Source organism: Dunckerocampus dactyliophorus, chromosome 13, assembly GCF_027744805.1.
Source record: "Dunckerocampus dactyliophorus isolate RoL2022-P2 chromosome 13, RoL_Ddac_1.1, whole genome shotgun sequence".
NCBI classification, from domain to species: Eukaryota; Metazoa; Chordata; class Actinopteri; order Syngnathiformes; family Syngnathidae; genus Dunckerocampus; species Dunckerocampus dactyliophorus.
This window is the reverse complement of record NC_072831.1, coordinates 29,603,053-29,621,065: the sequence shown is the minus strand read 5'-3', so window position 1 is coordinate 29,621,065 and position 18,013 is coordinate 29,603,053. Positions and strand designations below refer to the sequence as shown.

Genomic DNA, 18,013 nt, shown 5'->3' with positions numbered 1-18,013 from the left:
TCGCAATAGTTTGACTTTATTCTCACAATATTATAACTTTAGGTTGTGGGAAAGGCTATAATATTATGACAAAGTGCAAATGTTTTGGGAATAAAGTCAGAACTACGAGAAGAAAGTTGAAATAGTTGGAAAATTAAAAAAAAAAAAAGTCCTTTTTTTACGAGGGTAATGTCAAAATATTATGATAAATTTTACAAGAATAAACTTGTAATCATGAGGAAAAATAATGTCATTTTGTTAGCATAGAGTTGAAATATTAAAAGGGGAAAAAATCTTTTCTAAAGTCGTAATAGGAGAGACAAAACAAGGCACGAAGTTACAAGTTTTGGAAAATTAGGTTGGGGAAAAAGTTCTAATGTTTCAATAATAAGTCAAAATATTAGAAGAATAAAGTCACAATCAGACAAGAAAAAATCATCTTACACTGAAAAAGTAATCATTTTACGAGAATAAAGTCATCATATAATTTATATACAGTGTTCCCTCGCTCTATCGCGGTTCACTGGGGGGGTTTAGTGCTTTTTTAAATTTTTTATTACAGCATATGAAAGCTGTCACATGCTGAGCCTGGCCCTTTAAGAAGAATTGCATTGTGGGAAGTTGAGTGTCTATCTCTTCTCTCTCGTCTGTCTGCACCGCCCATTGTTTTCTGGATCCTGATTGGCTGTACACCATTGTCAATCAATCTCAATCGTGCGTACTGATGTGTCTCCTGTGTCATCGCTAGCTTGCTAGCTTGTAAATCAATCTTGGGTTGTCTGCAGCAATGTTTTAACAAGGATCCAAAAATGCAGTACAGCGGAACGGCGCCAGGACGAAAAGGTACGGTAACAGGAGCGTGAGTGACTTAATCATTTCTTGGGTTGATCATTAAAATTCAAGCTCTTCATTTGGAAAGCAGAGTAACAACAGAGCTCACAACAAGCCACTCACGGTGTCTTTAAAGGAAGCGCTAAAAATACATCACACAGCAACCTAATGGGTAGATTAGAACACACAAGACACTAGCAACGAATAATGCTGAGTAATCAACAACTACGTGAGCCCTAAACGTGTAACTTAGCAGCCGTTTACAACAACAGTACAGCAAAGCACGCTGGGAAACAGGAAGTGAAGTCAAAACCACATACGTAGACGCCGCATCGAGCGCTGCTGAGCCTTACGTCAGCGTCGCCGCCATATTGGATGTGGCAAGGCTGCGCTGTAAGTGAATACAAATGAATGTACTTACTTTCATAAAGCGCTCCTCTGCAAAGAAATGTAAGGTTTGTACATTCACACACACACTGATATACCTGGGAAACCATGTATTTGATCTTAAGAACTTTATGGAAGCCACGCCGTAGTAATTCAAGTTACATCAGCTATAGAATATGTGTGTGTGTGTGTGTGTGTGTGTGTGTGTGTGTGTGTGTGTGTGTGTGTGTGTGTGTAGCTAATAATAGACAAAGCTGAGATGCATTTTTTTCTTGAAATATATAACTTATGATATATAACTTCTTAGCAAATCTTTACAAAATATCAAAGAGGCAAAGGTGCATCCTTTCATTTTTCACTCTCGGTCCACCATGGAAGACGTTTGGGCACCCCTGTTTTAGTCCATCAGAAGCCCGGAGGCAGTTCTTTCCGGAAAATGCTGAATCAAGAGTCAAGAGTTTGACAGTGAAGTGGAGACACTGCTGCACTTGAAGGTCTTGTCATGTTTTCTACTGCTGCTTGTCCAGCTCCTGGTTGAGGGGAAGCCAAGAATTCCTCCTTTTCCACCAGAAGGACATCATGAAGGACATCATGATGTTCCAAGGTTTGTGAGACATCCGGCGTGATGAGAATACCTGAAGTGCCGCACCAGGAAGCCATCCCGAGTAGATGTCCGAGCCACCTCAGCTTCTTCCACATGATGTGGGTGACGAGGTCCCTCTGATCCTGGTCAACTCCTCCAGTTCCACCAGGCGTTCCCAAGCCAGAGGTGAGGCATGCGCCCATCCGCCGGCATTGTCACACGCCGAGGCTCTTCTCCAGCTTCTCCAGCGTTTCGGTCACTTCTTGCACTTTCAGCTTCAGCTGGCTCTTCTTCAGTCCGTTTCGGTGCTGTGCGTCCAGAAGAGCCTTTGCGTGCTTCCTGAGCAGAGTCTCATGCTCCAGCTCCTTGCTTTGAAGCTCCTGGAGCAGCATGCCGTCCTTCATAGACAGCTCCTCCAGCTCGTCCTCCAGCACCTTCAGGCGAGCGTCACTGGCCTCCCTCAAGGCCTTGTCCTCGTTGTGCTTCTCCAACTGCTTGTGGAGCTCCTGCAGCTTCTTCTTGTCCTGCTGGAGGTTCTCCTGCGGACACGATAGCTTGTGAGCGGAGGACAGCTGGCGCACCACGCCCTGGCACATCAGCGTTGTCAGCTGTTTCTCCAGAAGGCAGATCTCATCCATGTGGGCTTGGTAAAAGTCCGAACTCAGCTTGAGCGCCTGTCGGAAGGCGCCGTCATGTTCCCTCTTCAGCGTTTCCAGGCGTATTTGCATCCGGGTGTCCAGAATGTTGATTTCTGCCTCCAGCTTTTTTTCAGACGCCTCGATCATGGGGAGAATCTCAGCGTTGTGTTTGGCCTCCAGCTCCACCGTCCTCCAGTCGTGTGGGACGTGGATTTCCACCAGCTCGGACGCCTGGTCAAACTTCAGCTCTTCAATGTGGTTTTGGCTTAGGAGCTCCTTCTCGCTCAGGTCCACCTGGAGGCAGCGGATATCGTTCAGAGCGCCCTGCTCCATCTCAAAGCGCTTGTTGTCATTGAGGGTGGAGAACCCCGCCTTGTCTAGCTTCAGCTGAGAAATGTTGCTGTGACACTCTGACTCCAGGTGCCTCACTTTCTGCTGGTACTTGGCCACCTTCACCCGGTGAAGCATCTTGGCCTCGTCTCGGACGATGCTGCCCTCCCTCAGCTTGTCCTTCACGTCCTGGAGCTTCTGCTTGGAGATCTCCCAGAAGGCTTTGACCTGGTCCCTCATGAGCTGGAAGCTCTTCTTCTCCTCCTGGATGCGGGCCAGCTCCTCTGTCATCTTAGTAATGCGCTCCATCAGTTGCTCCTCGGTCATCTCGGTTAACGGAAGGTTTTCGTTGACTTCAGGCTTTCCTTTGCCTTTGCCCTTCCCTTTGCCCTTCCCTTTCCCAGCCATCCTGTTCGCGGGTCGATCCTCGATGTGGTTTTGCCGATGCCGTTGTGGGCAAAAAGAGGAGTGTTTTGGTTGCGTAATTTGCTGGCTGTCACATCCTTGAGGAAATTCGCTGGGCTCATAAAGTGTGAAATGTTGTCATGTGTGACGATGCGTCCTTTGAAGCATCATAGATGAGACGGTGACACGTCAGCAGGTGTGTGATGTCTGAAGAGCGTCGCGAGGACCTTGATGTTGCGTTGGACTGTGAACTCTGCCAGGGAAGCGAGCTTTTGAATTTGATTTTATTGTATTTTTTTGATGACGGGAGGGATATTTTGATAAATAAATTGTTTAATTTCTTTTTATTTATTGAGTTTTGCGGACTGATTCATTTGGTTGGAACAACCGATTCATTTGGCATCTTCTGCTGCTTATCCGGGTCAAGTCGCAGGGGCAGCAGCCCAGACCTCCCCCTCCCCAGCCCCCTCGTTCAGCTCCTCCCGCCAGATCCCGAGGCGTTTCCAGGCCAGTTCTCTAAGGTGTCCTGGGTGTTCCCTGAGGCCTCCTGCAAGTTGGACGGGCCCTGAACACCTCCCCAGGGAGGCATCCTGGCCAGATGCCCGAGCCACCTCACGTGGCTCCTCTCAATGCGAGTTTCCCTCAGATGACAGTGCTTCTCACCGTATCTCTAAGGGAGAGCCCAGCCACCCCACCTTCGGCCACTTGTAGCCACCATCTTGTTCTTTCGGTCGCTCCCAAAGCTCGAGGAACATACAGTAGATCCACTGGGAAATGGAGAGCTTTGTCTTTCAGCTCAGCTCCTCTTCAGCACAACGGGCCGATGCAGAGTTTGCATCACTGCAGACGCCACACCAGTCCACCTGTCCAGCTCGTGTGCCATCCTTCCCTCACTCGTGAACAAGACCCCTGGATGCTTCAACTCCTCCACTTGGGGCACGAGCTCATCCCCAACCCGGAGATGGTACTCTACCCTTTTTCGGGCGAGAACCATGGAGTCGGACTTCGAGGTGCTGATTCTCATCCCGGCCGCTTCTCACCTTGTTGCAAACCGATTCAGTGCGAGTTGAAGGTGACGGCTCGATGGGGCCAGCAGGACCACATCATCTGCAAAAGCAGAGACTCAATCCTGCAGCCACCAACCGGGAACCAATCAATGCCCTGGCTTTCACAAAGTCCACCATTTTCACTGTTATGTCCAAAACATTCTTCAGGCTTGGCAGCAAGAGCCTCTCGATGGATGCCGCAATGCACCCGAGTGGCATCAGGAACACCCATTGGCACTCGTGTCGTCACTCTGCTGTGTCTCCCAGTCATTGTCTTGGTGCCAGCAGTACAGATGCCAACACACTTTGTCCACATAAGTCCATTTGTTCTAACAAAGGTGTCCAACATTTTGAAAATGTCCTGTGTGGTGGACCTTGTTTCCAGATGTTTACAGTTCTTCATGAATGCACGGCACATATGCCGGGACATGGCTCCAATATGCACGTACCGGTGGGCAGTCCACGGAATTGTCGCTCAAAACAATCCTGTGTCTTATTTGTACATGACGGTGATTGCTGTGTAAATGTCTGCGCAACAGGGAGGGTTTCATAGGGTTGTGCCAGGGAACACATGGTGGTCGTGTCACTCCACGGGGGTGAATGGATGTGAACCACAAAGCAACGCAGCGCTTTTTTGATGTTGAAGTTGCTGCATGAGGTGGCTCTGCATCGAACTCATCGTTGCTTTCCATGCCCATGCTAGCAGCTTGGCGATACGCACGTGCCGCTGCTAGCATCTTGGTCCTCCCACTGAATTGTACGAAAAAAAATCTGGATAGCTCATACCTCGCATGCGGCCGTGCAAGCCGCTGACGCCACAGCGCACGCACGAGAGGCCATCTTAGCACTCACATGTCGTACGTAGCAGACTACATTGGCACAGCGTACATAGTGTACAAAGAACATCTATATTTGACATTAAAAAGCGGGGAGATTCTCCCATTCCTTCAAGTAACGCAACCTTCGTCCCTTAAAAACCATTTGATACGTTATTCTCTATCTTTTGGCTATATTAAATGTACTTTTTCCCTTCCAATTCTCATTGCCTTTGGGACAAAATTCTACTGTGCATCCTGGCTCAGCACTCCCCTATAGCAATGATAGTTTTACTCCTCTAGAAAGAGATTTTCATTTGAACTGCATATCCCATCCCTTTTTTCCACTAAAATCCATGGTCATGATCCTTTACTTTTTTTCTTACTTTCATACAATTCACTATGCTCTCGTCTGTACAAAATATGAATCATAAAGGAGACAAGTTTTAAAATCATTTCACATTTTGATGATTTTTTTTGTTAGTGTTATGAAATAGAAATAAGCTCTTTTCTGATATAGAAATATATTTGAACAAAAACCACAGGAATAATATGTAATATAATATGTAATAATATATAAACATTGTCTCCATGTGGGGGTTCATTTGAAATTCGGGTAAACAAAAAAAAAAAACGTATTTTTTTAATATTTGCAAGCAACCACAAATGATTTAGTAGTCTAGTGTTGTTTGTCTACATATCCCCCACAGCCCCCCATGTACAGCCCTTATGACTCAGGTATGGTATGATATGGACAGAATGTTTAAAAATGATCATAGAGTCCTTATGACGAAGCTCAAGCACACCTGTTGTGCGAGGTTAGTGTGGAGACTAACCTTGCATTTAGTGTGAGTGGCTAACAAACTAACAACACACTTAACAACTCACAAGCTCTCACATAAGTCATTGTCCGACAAGTGTTTCTTGTGAGTGGTAATATGGCGGCCGCGTAGCTTCACAAGTCATTGACCAATGGGCTATCCAGATTTATTATACACATCGGTGGTCCTCCATACAACTTGAAAGTTGGGCGTCGCTGTCAGGTGACACTTCCTCTGTGGGCGAACTGGTGGTAGCAGTCATTTTAACTTTTTTCATCTGATTCATGTCAGCCGCACGATGGAAATAGCGACAGCCATTTACAGGTGTCAATCACTGTGTCAATCACAAAAAAAAGACTGGATCGAGCTTCTATTGTTTTATTTTTGAAGCCAATGGAAATTTGCGGCGGCCATCTTGGTGAGACCACTTTGCTGTGAGACGACAGTATGGCAACGCACTGGTAAAACTTTGATTGATCGTATAGCCACCAAAATCAACTGCTAAAGGTTATAACTACTCAGATTTATACGCTTTTGTGTCATTTATCAAGCTAGTAAGATGTATTTTAGCTTCGAGACGGACGAAAAATTGGCTGTGTGGCAGCCTGCAAACATTGTTTACGTACGGAATTTAAAGTCTATCTTTGTCTAATTATTTTCCTACGGTAAACCATTATTTTTTTTAATCTCAGGATAAGGTTAAGGCAGGAAGAAAGCAGAAATTTTGTCACATGTCTTCTACCTTTGCGTGAATCATGTGTGGTATCAGAATTAATGTAACTTGGTAGTTGTGATAGCTTTTAAAAAAGCTGTTTTTTGGTACAAAAAGACATTAGATAAGTGCAAATACTCAAAGCCTACTGTAAAAAACTGCATAGAAATAATTTTATCATTGATTGCTAGGCTAGGCACCAAAAAAGGCCTAGTTGTTACAGGAAGGTGTAACTAGAAAATTCTTGCAAAACCACCCATCAAAGTTCATACTTTAACTTTTGGTTACATTTCGAGAACTTTTCAAAGCAAAGCCGTTCAAGTAGTGGCACATATATCAGGTCAAAAAAAGGTGCCAAGTAAAAGTACTTACGAGTGGAAGGTTCTTGGGAAGTGCTTTTTAAGTTGTGTTTCCTCATCCTCGCTTCCTTCACTGGCACTCCTGATGTTTTTGATGATTTTTCACTAATTCTGCGTTCGTATACCAGCACAATCACAAAGCTGTGGCGCGTAAGGTGGTCTCACCAAGATGGCGGTGATCGAAAAAATCTGGCTTCAAATTTTGGCACGTGAAAACAATAGGTTGCTCGATCCAGTCTTTTTTTTAGATCAGTGGTGTCAATTAACCATTTACGAGATTCACGTAAATGTATGCGAGAGTAGAGGAGGGTGACTTGCTGTGCAATGAATTACCTCACCGCTGGAGGGTAGCATTTACACGTTTAAATTGTGTAATGCAGCACCAGGTGCAATGTAGTCATGTTATTTTTTATTTTTATTCACTACCCCATGTGGCAATCTGCGTACCGCCAGGGTTATGCGCGCCCACCTTTTGGAGCCCAGGCTGTAGATAAACGTAGGTTGAAGTCGCTTGGAAACGGTTTTGGAAACGCTTTTGTTGCGCTGGTAACTTCGTTGTGTCACGCTTGTGTTCGGAAATGAAAAGAAAATCTGGACTAGTGACGACAGTCTTAGTTTAGTCTATAGACGTTGAGGCATTATTGAACGTTTTAAAATCTTACAAAAGGTACAGTGGAGGATGCGGGCATCGATCCCGCTACCTCTCGCATGCTAAGCGAGCGCTCTACCATTTGAGCTAATCCCCCTCCGACTGGCTTTTCACAATTGCTTAAACAAGGTTAAAAGTCTCAAGACTTCATGAAAAAAATATCAGTGCAGCATAAAGACACACATAAAGACGTTAGGCATAGATGTTAAAATTGTGTGTGGGGTGTGTGGGGGCGGGTTCACGTATGCTATATTTTTTGGCCAAAAATCTACACATTTAATCTACACATTTAATCTACACGCTAATTTGCATAAAGACATAAACTTGTAAAAATGTGTACTGTACATTTTACTTGCATTATTGTATGTACTTTATTTATCCCACAGCGGGGAAATTTACTACTACTACTACTTACTACTTTACTACACACATTTACTACTATTTTATTATCACATATTTATAAATTACTATTCACTGAAAAATATACAAATTATTTAAAGTGTTTTTAACAGCATTGTATGTATGCTGTACATTTTACTATATTATCATTTATTTATAAATGATCCATAAAAAAATCTAAATTATTTTTGATCAAAAATCCACGAATTTGCAGACTTAAAAAAAAGAAAATTTGACCAGATATCCCTGAATTTGCATTTCCCTTTTGTTAATTTTAACAGTGGTTCATGCAAGCTGTACTTTTCCTCGGTATTAACACGTATTTATAAAGTAATACCTACCTAAATAAAATACAAATACTTTTTGACCAACAATCCATGAAAAAAGCAACAATATTTTTCATTAATTTGCATGATGTAAAATGTGTGTGTGCTGTACATTTTACCTGTATTATCTCGTGAGTATAAATGATTGCCCACTTTAAAAAGAAATACTTTTTTGAACAAAAATCCACACATTTGCACACTTAAATTTTTTTTAAAATGATTTTAGTGTTAATTTACATGAAGACATAAACATGGAAAAAAACGTGTTGCAGGGTGGGGGGGTTGTATTTTTGTGTGTATGCATGGTGTACTTGTATTATCACATATTTACACATTTATATACTCATTTGAAAAAATTTGTACTTATTTTTTGACCAAAAGTCCACGAATTTGCACACTTAAAGCAATTAAAAAATATTTGCATTAATGTGCATCAAGACATAAAAATGTTAAAAATCTTTTTGTATGTACGCATTTATGTATGCTGTACATTTGTCCTGTATTATCATGTATTTAGAAATTATTACCCATTTTAAAAATAATTTTTGGACCAAAATCCACAAATTTGCAGGGTGGCGAATGCTGTGCGGGGATCCAATGTACTCTCCAAATCCAGAAGGTTTTGAGGCTGTCGCTTGGCACCTCAAAATTTCACATCCCCGCACAGATTGTCTATTAAGGTCCGGAGAGTCGCTCCTGTGTTGCCCTGCTCGTACGTTTTGGGTCACAGTCACGTCAGGAGACCCACCGGCGAGCCATGGAAGTCATGAAAGATTGTACGGTACGCGGCCTCGCTACCATAAAAACACGGACACGTGCAAAACAAACCATTCATTCCACAACCGTTTTATTTATTGAAAACTCCAACCATAAGCGTTCTGTTGATGCTTGCGTGGCGGATGAACGTCGGATTCCTAAAGCAGGCCAGTTGTTGCATGAAAAAAACAGACGGGAGGCTTGTTGTGCGCTCCTTGTCAGCAACGTGTGTGAACATGGTTGGTGTAGATTCAGCGGGGCTCCCTTCAACCACTTTAAAATCAAATTTAAAAAATGAGCCACGCTGCTTCTTTTCCAGCTGAGCCGGAAGGGCGTGGACCGACCCAAGACCGCATCTCCACATGAAAGACATTTACATAAAAATCTCACTCATTCACAGTCAATGTGTAACATTCTCATGCTCAGATATGCGTTTCTATGACACCAGAGTTCTACAGACCAAAGAGAACCCGCTCAGCAGAACAGAAACAAGTTGTCACGTACAGTAAGTAGGCTTCTGCTGCCGCAGAAGGTCAATCAAAAATGTAAAAAAAGAAAAGGATAATTTAAATAAATAAGAAACTACCGTCGTAAAAACAACAACAGCGTCACTCGGGGAGTGTCCTAATGGCAGCAGTTGTTGGCCGGTGCCTTTGAAAAGTGTCGTGACGGCGCACCAGAAGGCGAATAAATAACTCCATCCAGCAAATATCGTCATTATTTACACACCCCCACCACACCTGGTGGTCTTCTCGGCTCATGCTGAGACAGCTCTGACACGTGTTGGAGACGCGGTGCTGCTAGTGGGATGGCTAAAAACAGGCGAGGGGGTGCGGCGTTAGGCTTTAGGTAAGAGCGTGCAGACAGCAGAAACAAAAGAAAAGGAGAGGCAGGGGAGGGGGGACAGGAGGGGGCGGGGGGTTCAGTATTCATCCTGGTCCAGGTGGGCTTGCTCGTCAAGTTCTTCATCTTCCGGAGGCGCGAAACCCTCCTGGAACACAGAAGGGGCAGAGATAGTCAAACACGACGTCGGCATCCGTGCTGGCTTGAACACACTTAGCAGGCTGTCATGCAAAGCAAGGGGGGGCGCTATAGCCTCAAAGACGACGTACAAAGGTCACCTATGGCACAAAGCTGAGATGCTTTTTTTCTTGAAGTATGTAAAACCTCATAGCACATCTACACATGTTGTTTTACAACACAGCAAATTGGCCCCTTAAGTCCTTTCATTTTAAGAATGTGGCCCTCGGTGCAAAAAGTCTTCAGGAATTGTCAGAATGGGATATGGAAGAACTGGGGCTGGGCGAGCTGGCCAGTGACGTGAACACACCCACCACTGGCCACCCCGTAGCGGCGCCACTGCTGTCAAGTGCACGCTTAGCAACTGCCTGGCTAACTTCCTTGTACATTTGTGGTAGAGCTTGTCGTGCTAAATAATTGTGACTTCGGAGCTCGCTTGACACGGAGAGTCCATCGTTTTCAGCAGGATTTTAAAGCCGATTTGAATGCGTTAAAAGACGCCTGGTGCTCTTCAAAGTGTCCGCAATGAGAACCATTCCCATCCAGGATGCTTGCATGCGTGTCCTGGATGGAGAGACGTACCTCTGTGGCGTAAAGGATGTCCATTATCCTGCCGAGGACCGGGCTGTTGTCGTTCTCGTGCTCCTGGCAGATGAGCTCGATGTCTCGTAGCTTGCTGAAATAAAAGTCTCTCTCCTTCTCCAGGCCGTCCACCGTCAACTTCAACTCCATCAGCTTGGAAAGCGGAGAGGACAACAACGACACGTTACTGGGACAGTGTTTTCTGACGCCGGGGCGTGGCGTACACACAACAGCGGCCTCTGCTGGCAGACAAGGACATGACAGGTGTCGGGGGTATTTCAAGGCGCATGATGATGATGATGATGATGCACAATATACTTTTGAATGATGTTGCGTTTGTGAGCATCAAAGATGATACAAATCTATCATAGCCCTCATTTAGAGATTCCACCTGTTGATTTAGTTCCACGATCTCGGCGTCGCTGCCGCCATTTCGGGACAAGCTGGGGTTCTTCCTCATGGCCGGAGTGTTGTGTTGGACCCGCTGTGGCGTCGGCATGTTTTTGGGGACTGTTGGAGACGTCCTCTGTGGTCCTGTTGGTGGGCAGATCGTCAAAGATCGTTTGGCTTGTTTGGCTTTTTTTCTTTTCAAAGGACAAACAACAGATGCTTTAAATCAGGGGGAGTCCAAAGTGCAGCCAGCAGCGCATTCGAAGAACATCATGCGACAAGAAAACTTTCAGAATAAAGTCAAAAAGTCATATGACCAAAAACCATAATTAGTCCAGATTATCATTACGTTTAACGTTCACTTCGCCGATCAAACGCCCCAGCAAGCGCCAACCGTCGGGACGAATGGAACTGTGGCATTCTGCTTAGAAACTATCGCTTTTGTGCTTTCATTCATGTTAGTGTTTTCTTGCTAACTGCTAGCTAGCACTCCGTGTATTAAATCACTACGTAGCTAGCCCCCGCCTCCACGTACTGTGACAAAGACGCTGAATAGCTGACAGGAGGCTCACTCCTACCCTTCATTTGACTATACAACCGAGGCGCTCCGAGACAAGCAGAGTGAACCCTTCTGTCATCCAGCCTGCGTGATACAGCAAGAGGAGGAAATGGAACAGCCTGACGTACACGTCGTGTGTTCGTGTCAGTTTATCCAGGCGGCAAGATTATCCACCTGTTTTTTTCTATCTTTCGATTAACCGTTTGCTCGATTATCGCAGCAGGCCTAGTAATGTCATTTTAGTAGCGCAGACTTCGAATATTTAAGAAAAAAAATCATTTTTTGCAAAGTCATAATATTATGAGATTCAAACAAAAAAAATTAAACTAATTTTTGGAAAATTTGGTTGGTGAAAAAAGTTCTAATATGGGAATAAAGGTATAATATTACAAAAAGAAATACAGAGGTGATTTAAAAATAAAGTTGAGATATTTGGAAGTATAAAAACAACAGCATAAAGGGGGGAAAATGAGCAAAGAGTGAATTTGATACTTTTTCACCTGTATGACAACGCTGACATGAAATATATACATGTTGTTAGCATGTCTGCATGTGCTGCTTTACTAAATATCAAAGTGGCAAAGTTGCATCCTTTCATTTTCCACCATGTGCTCAGTAAAATGACACATAATATGATGCGTTTATTCTTTTTCTCTTCATATTTTCATTCATTCTCGTAAAACTACGGCTGTTTTTTTCCCCATTTCTGCTGTTGCTTCTTTTTACCTTATATTTGAACTATTTTGACTTTCTTCTCACACATTTTCTTCTTGTTATTCTGACTTTCTGACTATTCCCATCATATTTCCACTTTCTTCTTGTGACATCATAACCTTTTTCCCCACAACCTAACGTTCCAAAAATTGTGTTTATTTGTTGTTTTGTTTGTTTTCCATCCTTCCATTTTTTATCCTGTCTTGTTTATTCTATTTATATTACATATTCTAAATAAAGCGTATTTTGTCTTTACTATTTCAAGTGTAAGCTACTAAAATGATGTTATTTTTCCTCACAACAATACAGCATTATTCTTGTAAAATGACAACTTTTTTTCCCTTAATATTTTGAGTATTTTTGTAAAATGACTAGTGATTTTTCAGTTTTTTGTGTTTTTTTTGTAAAGGTTTCCTTGTTCAATGATATTTTTTAGAATGTACTGCGGGTGACAAAACCCAAACAGCCGCGGGCCGCACGTTGGACGCCTCGATGCTGCGTGTGTGTATTCTCTGGCAGAGCAGGTGCGCATGAGAAGCGGAGTTATCCCATCACAATGTGCATATGAGCCAACAGGTAGCAGAAAATGTATTTGCGGCGGGACGCCACAAATAAATTAATGGATGGGAAACGCAGTCGTCAAGCAAAAAGCTTCCACGGCTGGTCAGGCAACTCCGACGTGTACAACGTGATAACAACGTTCTGCTGTTGAATGGTGTCTGGAAATGTTTCGTATGAGAGTGTTGGATTGTTATTTATTTATTTTTTAAGAGAGGACTCCCTTGATTCAGTTTTGACAGCCCCACTACAGTGGCTACAGCGGAGTTGCTACGCTTGAAATGGCACAGCAAGCGTTCCAAACAGTGGCCCAGTTATCAAGGGGACGGGTACCAAAGCAAACTGTACCACTGAGGGAAAAGACGGCGGCCATTCTTTGTGTGTTGCTGCTTTTTTGTTCCAAAGCTCAGCCAAGACCGTGCAGAAAAGGCAAAGATGTTTTTGCCGTTACCTGAAGTTCTCTTTGCCCTGTGGATAAAGTGATCACCTGGGTTGGGGGCGGGGGCCACGTCCTGCCCCTGTCTGGCAAGCATAGGGTCATACTCCTTCCCGTCGTAGTTTGCGTCAAAGAACTTCTTGAACCACTGCACAAACTCAAAGTTGTCCTGGAACTTCCCCTTGACCAGCTTCTCCACCGGGATGATCTGCGCAGGACGAGACAGTGAGGCACAAACGCTGCACGAGGCCGTCAAACACGGGGAGGAAGTCCTTCTGACCTTGTCCACGCTCATCCTTTTAAAGGCCGCTTGAAGAACTTTGAAGTTGTGTATGAACTCGTGCTCCAGTTTGGCTTGGAACTTGACCTTCTTCAGGAGGATGCAGCCAGGGAACAACATGTCCATGAACTGGCAGTACGCCGCCCCTGCAACACCAGACACACGTTGGCTCGCCTCGTCTTTGGTTAGCGGAGCAGGCTGTCCCGCGCGGGGATGTGGGACCGGTCTTACCTGAGCACAGCTGTTCAATCTTGGTGTAGGTGAGGTGTAAGGAGTCGTTGACCCACGCCAGCATGTCATGGCGGCTGAGGTTGTCAATAGACACGGACGTGGCGTACACGTTCACCGCCATCCCTCACCTGCAACACAACACAAGTACAGTGGAACCCACTTCCTCTTCAGTGCAAAATAAAAGCGTGCACGTCTGGGGGGTGTGCCAGCTAATGACATCGTCGTCTAACGTGCAGAACAGCCGTGACGCATGTCGCTGTAATTAGTGATGCACCAATACACATTTGATCACGTCATCATTTTGATATCTGCCGATACCGATACGATTCCGACACTCGAGCTCTGTTTGCTTTCATGTGGAACCACGCTATTGCGGCCTCCGTGCAGCTTTCAGCTGCTGAGAGGGTCGGAATGGGTCCTGCGTCTTGATGATGTGCTTGTACAGAGAACACGTGGCAGGGTGGGGGTTTATTTATTTATTTATGGCACACACCTGCGCCCACATGACCACGCCCCTCTACCCCGTGCAGCCTAAACACGCCAACTTTAACCCGTTTCCTACACACGCTAAAAAATATCAGCCAATGCAGCCAGAACAGGGTGTCCAAAGTGCGGCCCGCGGGTCAATTTGGCCCGCAGCACGTTCTAAAGATAGAATTTAACAAGAAAACTACAAACGGAAAAATCTGCAGTAATTTTACAAGAATAATATTGAGAGAAAAAAGTTGTCATCTACAGAGAAAAAGTCGTCATATTATGAGAACCAAACAAAACAAGGAATAAAGTTGTCATTTTTGGAAAACTAGCTGGCAGAAAAAGTTACAACACTACAAGAATAAAGTCAAATATTATGGGAATAATTACAAGAAGAAAATGTAGAAAGAGTTGGCAAATAAAAAAAAGCAACAACAGCAAAAATGAAAAAAAAAACACCTTATAATTTTACAAGAATAATGTCAAAATATTACGAGAAAAAAAGTTGCCCTTGAGAAAAGCTCGGAGTTTTAAAAGAATAACATATTTTGAGGCAGCGTAAAGTTGAAATATTAAAGAAAAAAAGTTGTAATTTTGGGGAAATTAGGTTGCGGAAAAAGTTAAAATGTTACAAGAATAACATAAAAATATTATGGGAATAAAGTCATAATTACCATAAGAAAATTTGTAAGAAGAAAGTTGAAGTAGTTGACAAATTAAAAAAAAAAAAAAATTGTCATTGAGAAAAAGCCTGAATTTTACGAGCATAGCATCATATTTTAAGGTAGCGCAAAATTAGGAAATATTAAAGAAAAAAGACAAAATAACAAATAAAGTTGTAATTTCTGGGACTTAAAGTTGCAGACAAAGTTACGTTACAAGAACAATGGGCGCCACACGCGGGAGGCCACATCGCCTCGACTCCATTCATTTTCAATGGCGATTATTATCGCGTGTCACCGTCGAGCCAAGCTACACGCGAAATTCGTGCGTGTGAAAGTTTGTGCACGTGCGTGTCATGCGACGCGATCCCAGAAAGTTTTGAAAAATGTTCAACTTTTCATCGCTGTCGCCCAGACGAGGACCAATCAGTGGGAGCTTCATTGATGGACCAATAAGCGGACAGGATGCTAATCAGTACGCTACACTTGCCGTGTCAGATTTCAGAGCTATTTGACAGTTCTAAAAAAAAAGAACATACTGTGGAGATATAAAGAAAAAAGCAGCGGCTTGTGAACTCATTTCGCGCCAGAGTAAACATATCTGGTAAGTTTAGAGTCATTTACACGGACATTTATGTAAGTTTATCTTCAATACTCGCAAGATCCGGTACTAGCAAGAGTACTCGATCAACACCGGCTGCTTTTCCTCCTCTGAACTACTTTGATGCCCCCAAATTCCCTCCACATCTGACAGCCAATCAAAACCGTGGGAGACTCGTACGATTCGTTCTGGATGTGAGTACGTCGCTCACCTGTGTAGCTGGTCACGATTGCTTGTCGCCTCCCGTGTGTGGCGCCCATAACGTTCAGGCCTGTCACGATAACACATTTTGCTTGTCGATATTTGTGCTATAATTTATCGACGATAATCGATTATTTCGACCTTTTTAAAACAATATTAACATTGGTTTATAATTATTCAATGATAATTTTGTCATGCGTCTGTGTAGGCTCTCAGTCGTACAGGAGTTGTTCATCGAGGAAAAGGCTTCTTGAGACGTCATCTGTACTTCTGTGTAGAAGGTGTCGGACGTTTCGCTCCTCATCCGAAGAGCTTCGTCAGCAAACTGACGAAGCAGTTTGCTGTCAGTTTGCTGACGAAGCTCTTCGGATGAGGAGCGAAACGTCCGACACCTTCTACACAGAAGTACAGATGACGTCTCAAGAAGCCTTTTCCTCGATAATTTTGTCATGTCATATTTACGCCACTAGATGGCACTCAAGCATCGTGTACCGGAGGCACAGAAGCCGCCTACTAGAACACTCACGAAGTCAAAGACCAATCCTACTCATGGTGTCAAAAGAACTACACACAGCAACGCAATGGGTGGATAAAAACAGCCAAGATATTCTTCTCGCGACGTTTGCTGACAACATGGGTAGGAAATCCGGAACACAATATGGATACCGGATCAGATCGGATCCATCCTTAGCGGTAATGGACGTCGCAGGAGAGAGGTGGTCCAAAAGTGTTTGTGGCAGCCCACACGTATGGGTGCGTCTGGTTCCGCTGTCACGCATGTTGAGCATAGCCGTGATTCTTGACTGCATTAGCTGCTCAGTCTTCTTAGCTTTAATCCACACGTGTGCTGAGTAGCTTAATCCTTTAGCAGCCTACACAGAAACACCCCCCATGTGTGTGGAAGTCGGCAAACATCTGGCAACCTTTTCCATGCTCACTTTGCCTCCTGAGATTTTCTTGCATGAGGCCAAAAAAACCCTGACACTCCCAGCAGTGGGAATAAGGCAGGTGGGCTAAAGGATGCTGGTGGCATCACCTGGTATCCACTTCAAGGAATGTGACACCCCCTTAGCAAGTCTGCATGCTTTTCTACACCAGCAGCTCCCTCAGAAGCTAGTAGTCCTGCTGCACAAACACCTGCATTCAAGTGGGTGTCATTCTTTTTTTTTGTGGTAGTATCGATTATTGCACAGAGACGAGCATCTGTCGTCCCGAAAGCTGCCGCCGCCGGCCGGGCCTTGTAGCCGGGACGACTGCACCAACATCCGGGGTGTGAAGCTCCGGATACCGGCAGCAGCAAAGAACGAACAGAAAGGGCGAAGGTCTGTTATTTGTTGCGAACAATAAAAAGGGACTGTTTTGTTCAACCCCCTTCCCCGCATAAAGGGTTGACGGCCCCCTCTGCGCGCAGGCCGACACAAATACCTCCGCACTGCCGAGCGCGAACAAAAAGAACCCACACGCTTGAACATAAAAAGCATATTCCTCCGAGAGGTGGCCTTGTTGTGTTACTCACTGTGTTTGTCTGCGTGTTGTTGTTGTTGTGTGTCGCCCACCGTCGTCGTGCTCGGACCCTGCGAGGTCTGCACCGCCTTTGCCTGTCTGTGGGCCGCCCTGTCTGCTCGCAACGCGCATGCGCAAGCGGCTCCACGCTGTTTTAAAAGGGCGCAGTAAAAATAGGACCCTGGAGACACATGATGTGCTGTGTGGTTTTTATTTGGACTTTTTTTTTCCTGCAGGACATAAGTGTTTTAATCAGCTGATGCACGATCAAAGTGCAAAAATAGAAGAAAGTGCGTGCATTTTATACAGAAACATATACAAGAATGTTGTGATGTAACTGCAATGTTACAATACAAGCTGTTGGATTTGTTCAAGTTTACATGTTCACACGTGGTGTATATCTGTTATTGAAAATAAATAGATTCAAAATAGTACATTAACTTTTATTACCATATAAACACACACAAAAGTATAGAACCTTGCTATGTGGGAGTTGTAGAAGCCGGAAAACCCACGCGCACACACAGGGAGAACTTGCAGACTCCACGCCTTCCACATCTCCTGACTGTGTGGCCAAAACTGCAGCTTTGAATGATCTCCCAAAAGGAACAATAATCCTGAATAAAAACGCGGGCTACTGTTGCTGCAGTAACCCACGCCAAGGTGAAACTCAACTCGTTTCCTGTCCGCTTGCCATTCAGGTCCTCTAGGGAGCACATTTATAGAAACACGCACAAGCACGAGTCCTATTTATGTCTTAAATGTC

At 44.3% G+C, this 18,013-nt stretch overlaps 2 protein-coding genes and 1 non-coding gene across 6 annotated transcripts; all 3 read right to left on the bottom strand.

Moving 5' to 3' along the window:
• Window positions 1-1,927: 1,927 nt before the first annotated feature.
• On the bottom strand, window positions 1,928-3,272 carry LOC129192990 (dynein regulatory complex subunit 4-like). The gene has a single exon (XM_054797523.1). It carries the CDS (start codon window positions 3,154-3,156, stop codon window positions 1,996-1,998), a length of 1,161 nt encoding a protein of 386 aa, XP_054653498.1. The 5' UTR covers window positions 3,157-3,272; the 3' UTR covers window positions 1,928-1,995.
• Window positions 3,273-7,579: 4,307 nt separating this feature from the next.
• Window positions 7,580-7,652, bottom strand: trnaa-agc (transfer RNA alanine (anticodon AGC)). The gene has a single exon. It is a non-coding gene; the product is annotated as a tRNA-Ala (tRNA).
• A 1,458-nt stretch (window positions 7,653-9,110) lies between these two features.
• On the bottom strand, window positions 9,111-17,391 carry mapre3a (microtubule-associated protein, RP/EB family, member 3a). 4 transcript variants are annotated; one of them, XM_054797601.1, is made up of 7 exons: window positions 17,261-17,391; window positions 13,807-13,934; window positions 13,576-13,721; window positions 13,311-13,503; window positions 10,957-11,172; window positions 10,639-10,877; window positions 9,111-10,027 (listed from the first exon to the last, which is right to left on the bottom strand). In XM_054797601.1, exons 2-7 carry the CDS (start codon window positions 13,925-13,927, stop codon window positions 9,959-9,961), a joined length of 984 nt encoding a protein of 327 aa, XP_054653576.1. In that variant the 5' UTR covers window positions 13,928-13,934; window positions 17,261-17,391; the 3' UTR covers window positions 9,111-9,958. The 4 variants fall into 4 exon arrangements, with proteins under 4 accessions (XP_054653576.1, XP_054653578.1, XP_054653577.1 ...); XM_054797603.1 differs by having other exon boundaries at window positions 10,639-10,791; window positions 11,030-11,172; XM_054797602.1 differs by having other exon boundaries at window positions 13,347-13,503.
• Between the last annotated feature and the right edge of the window lie 622 nt (window positions 17,392-18,013).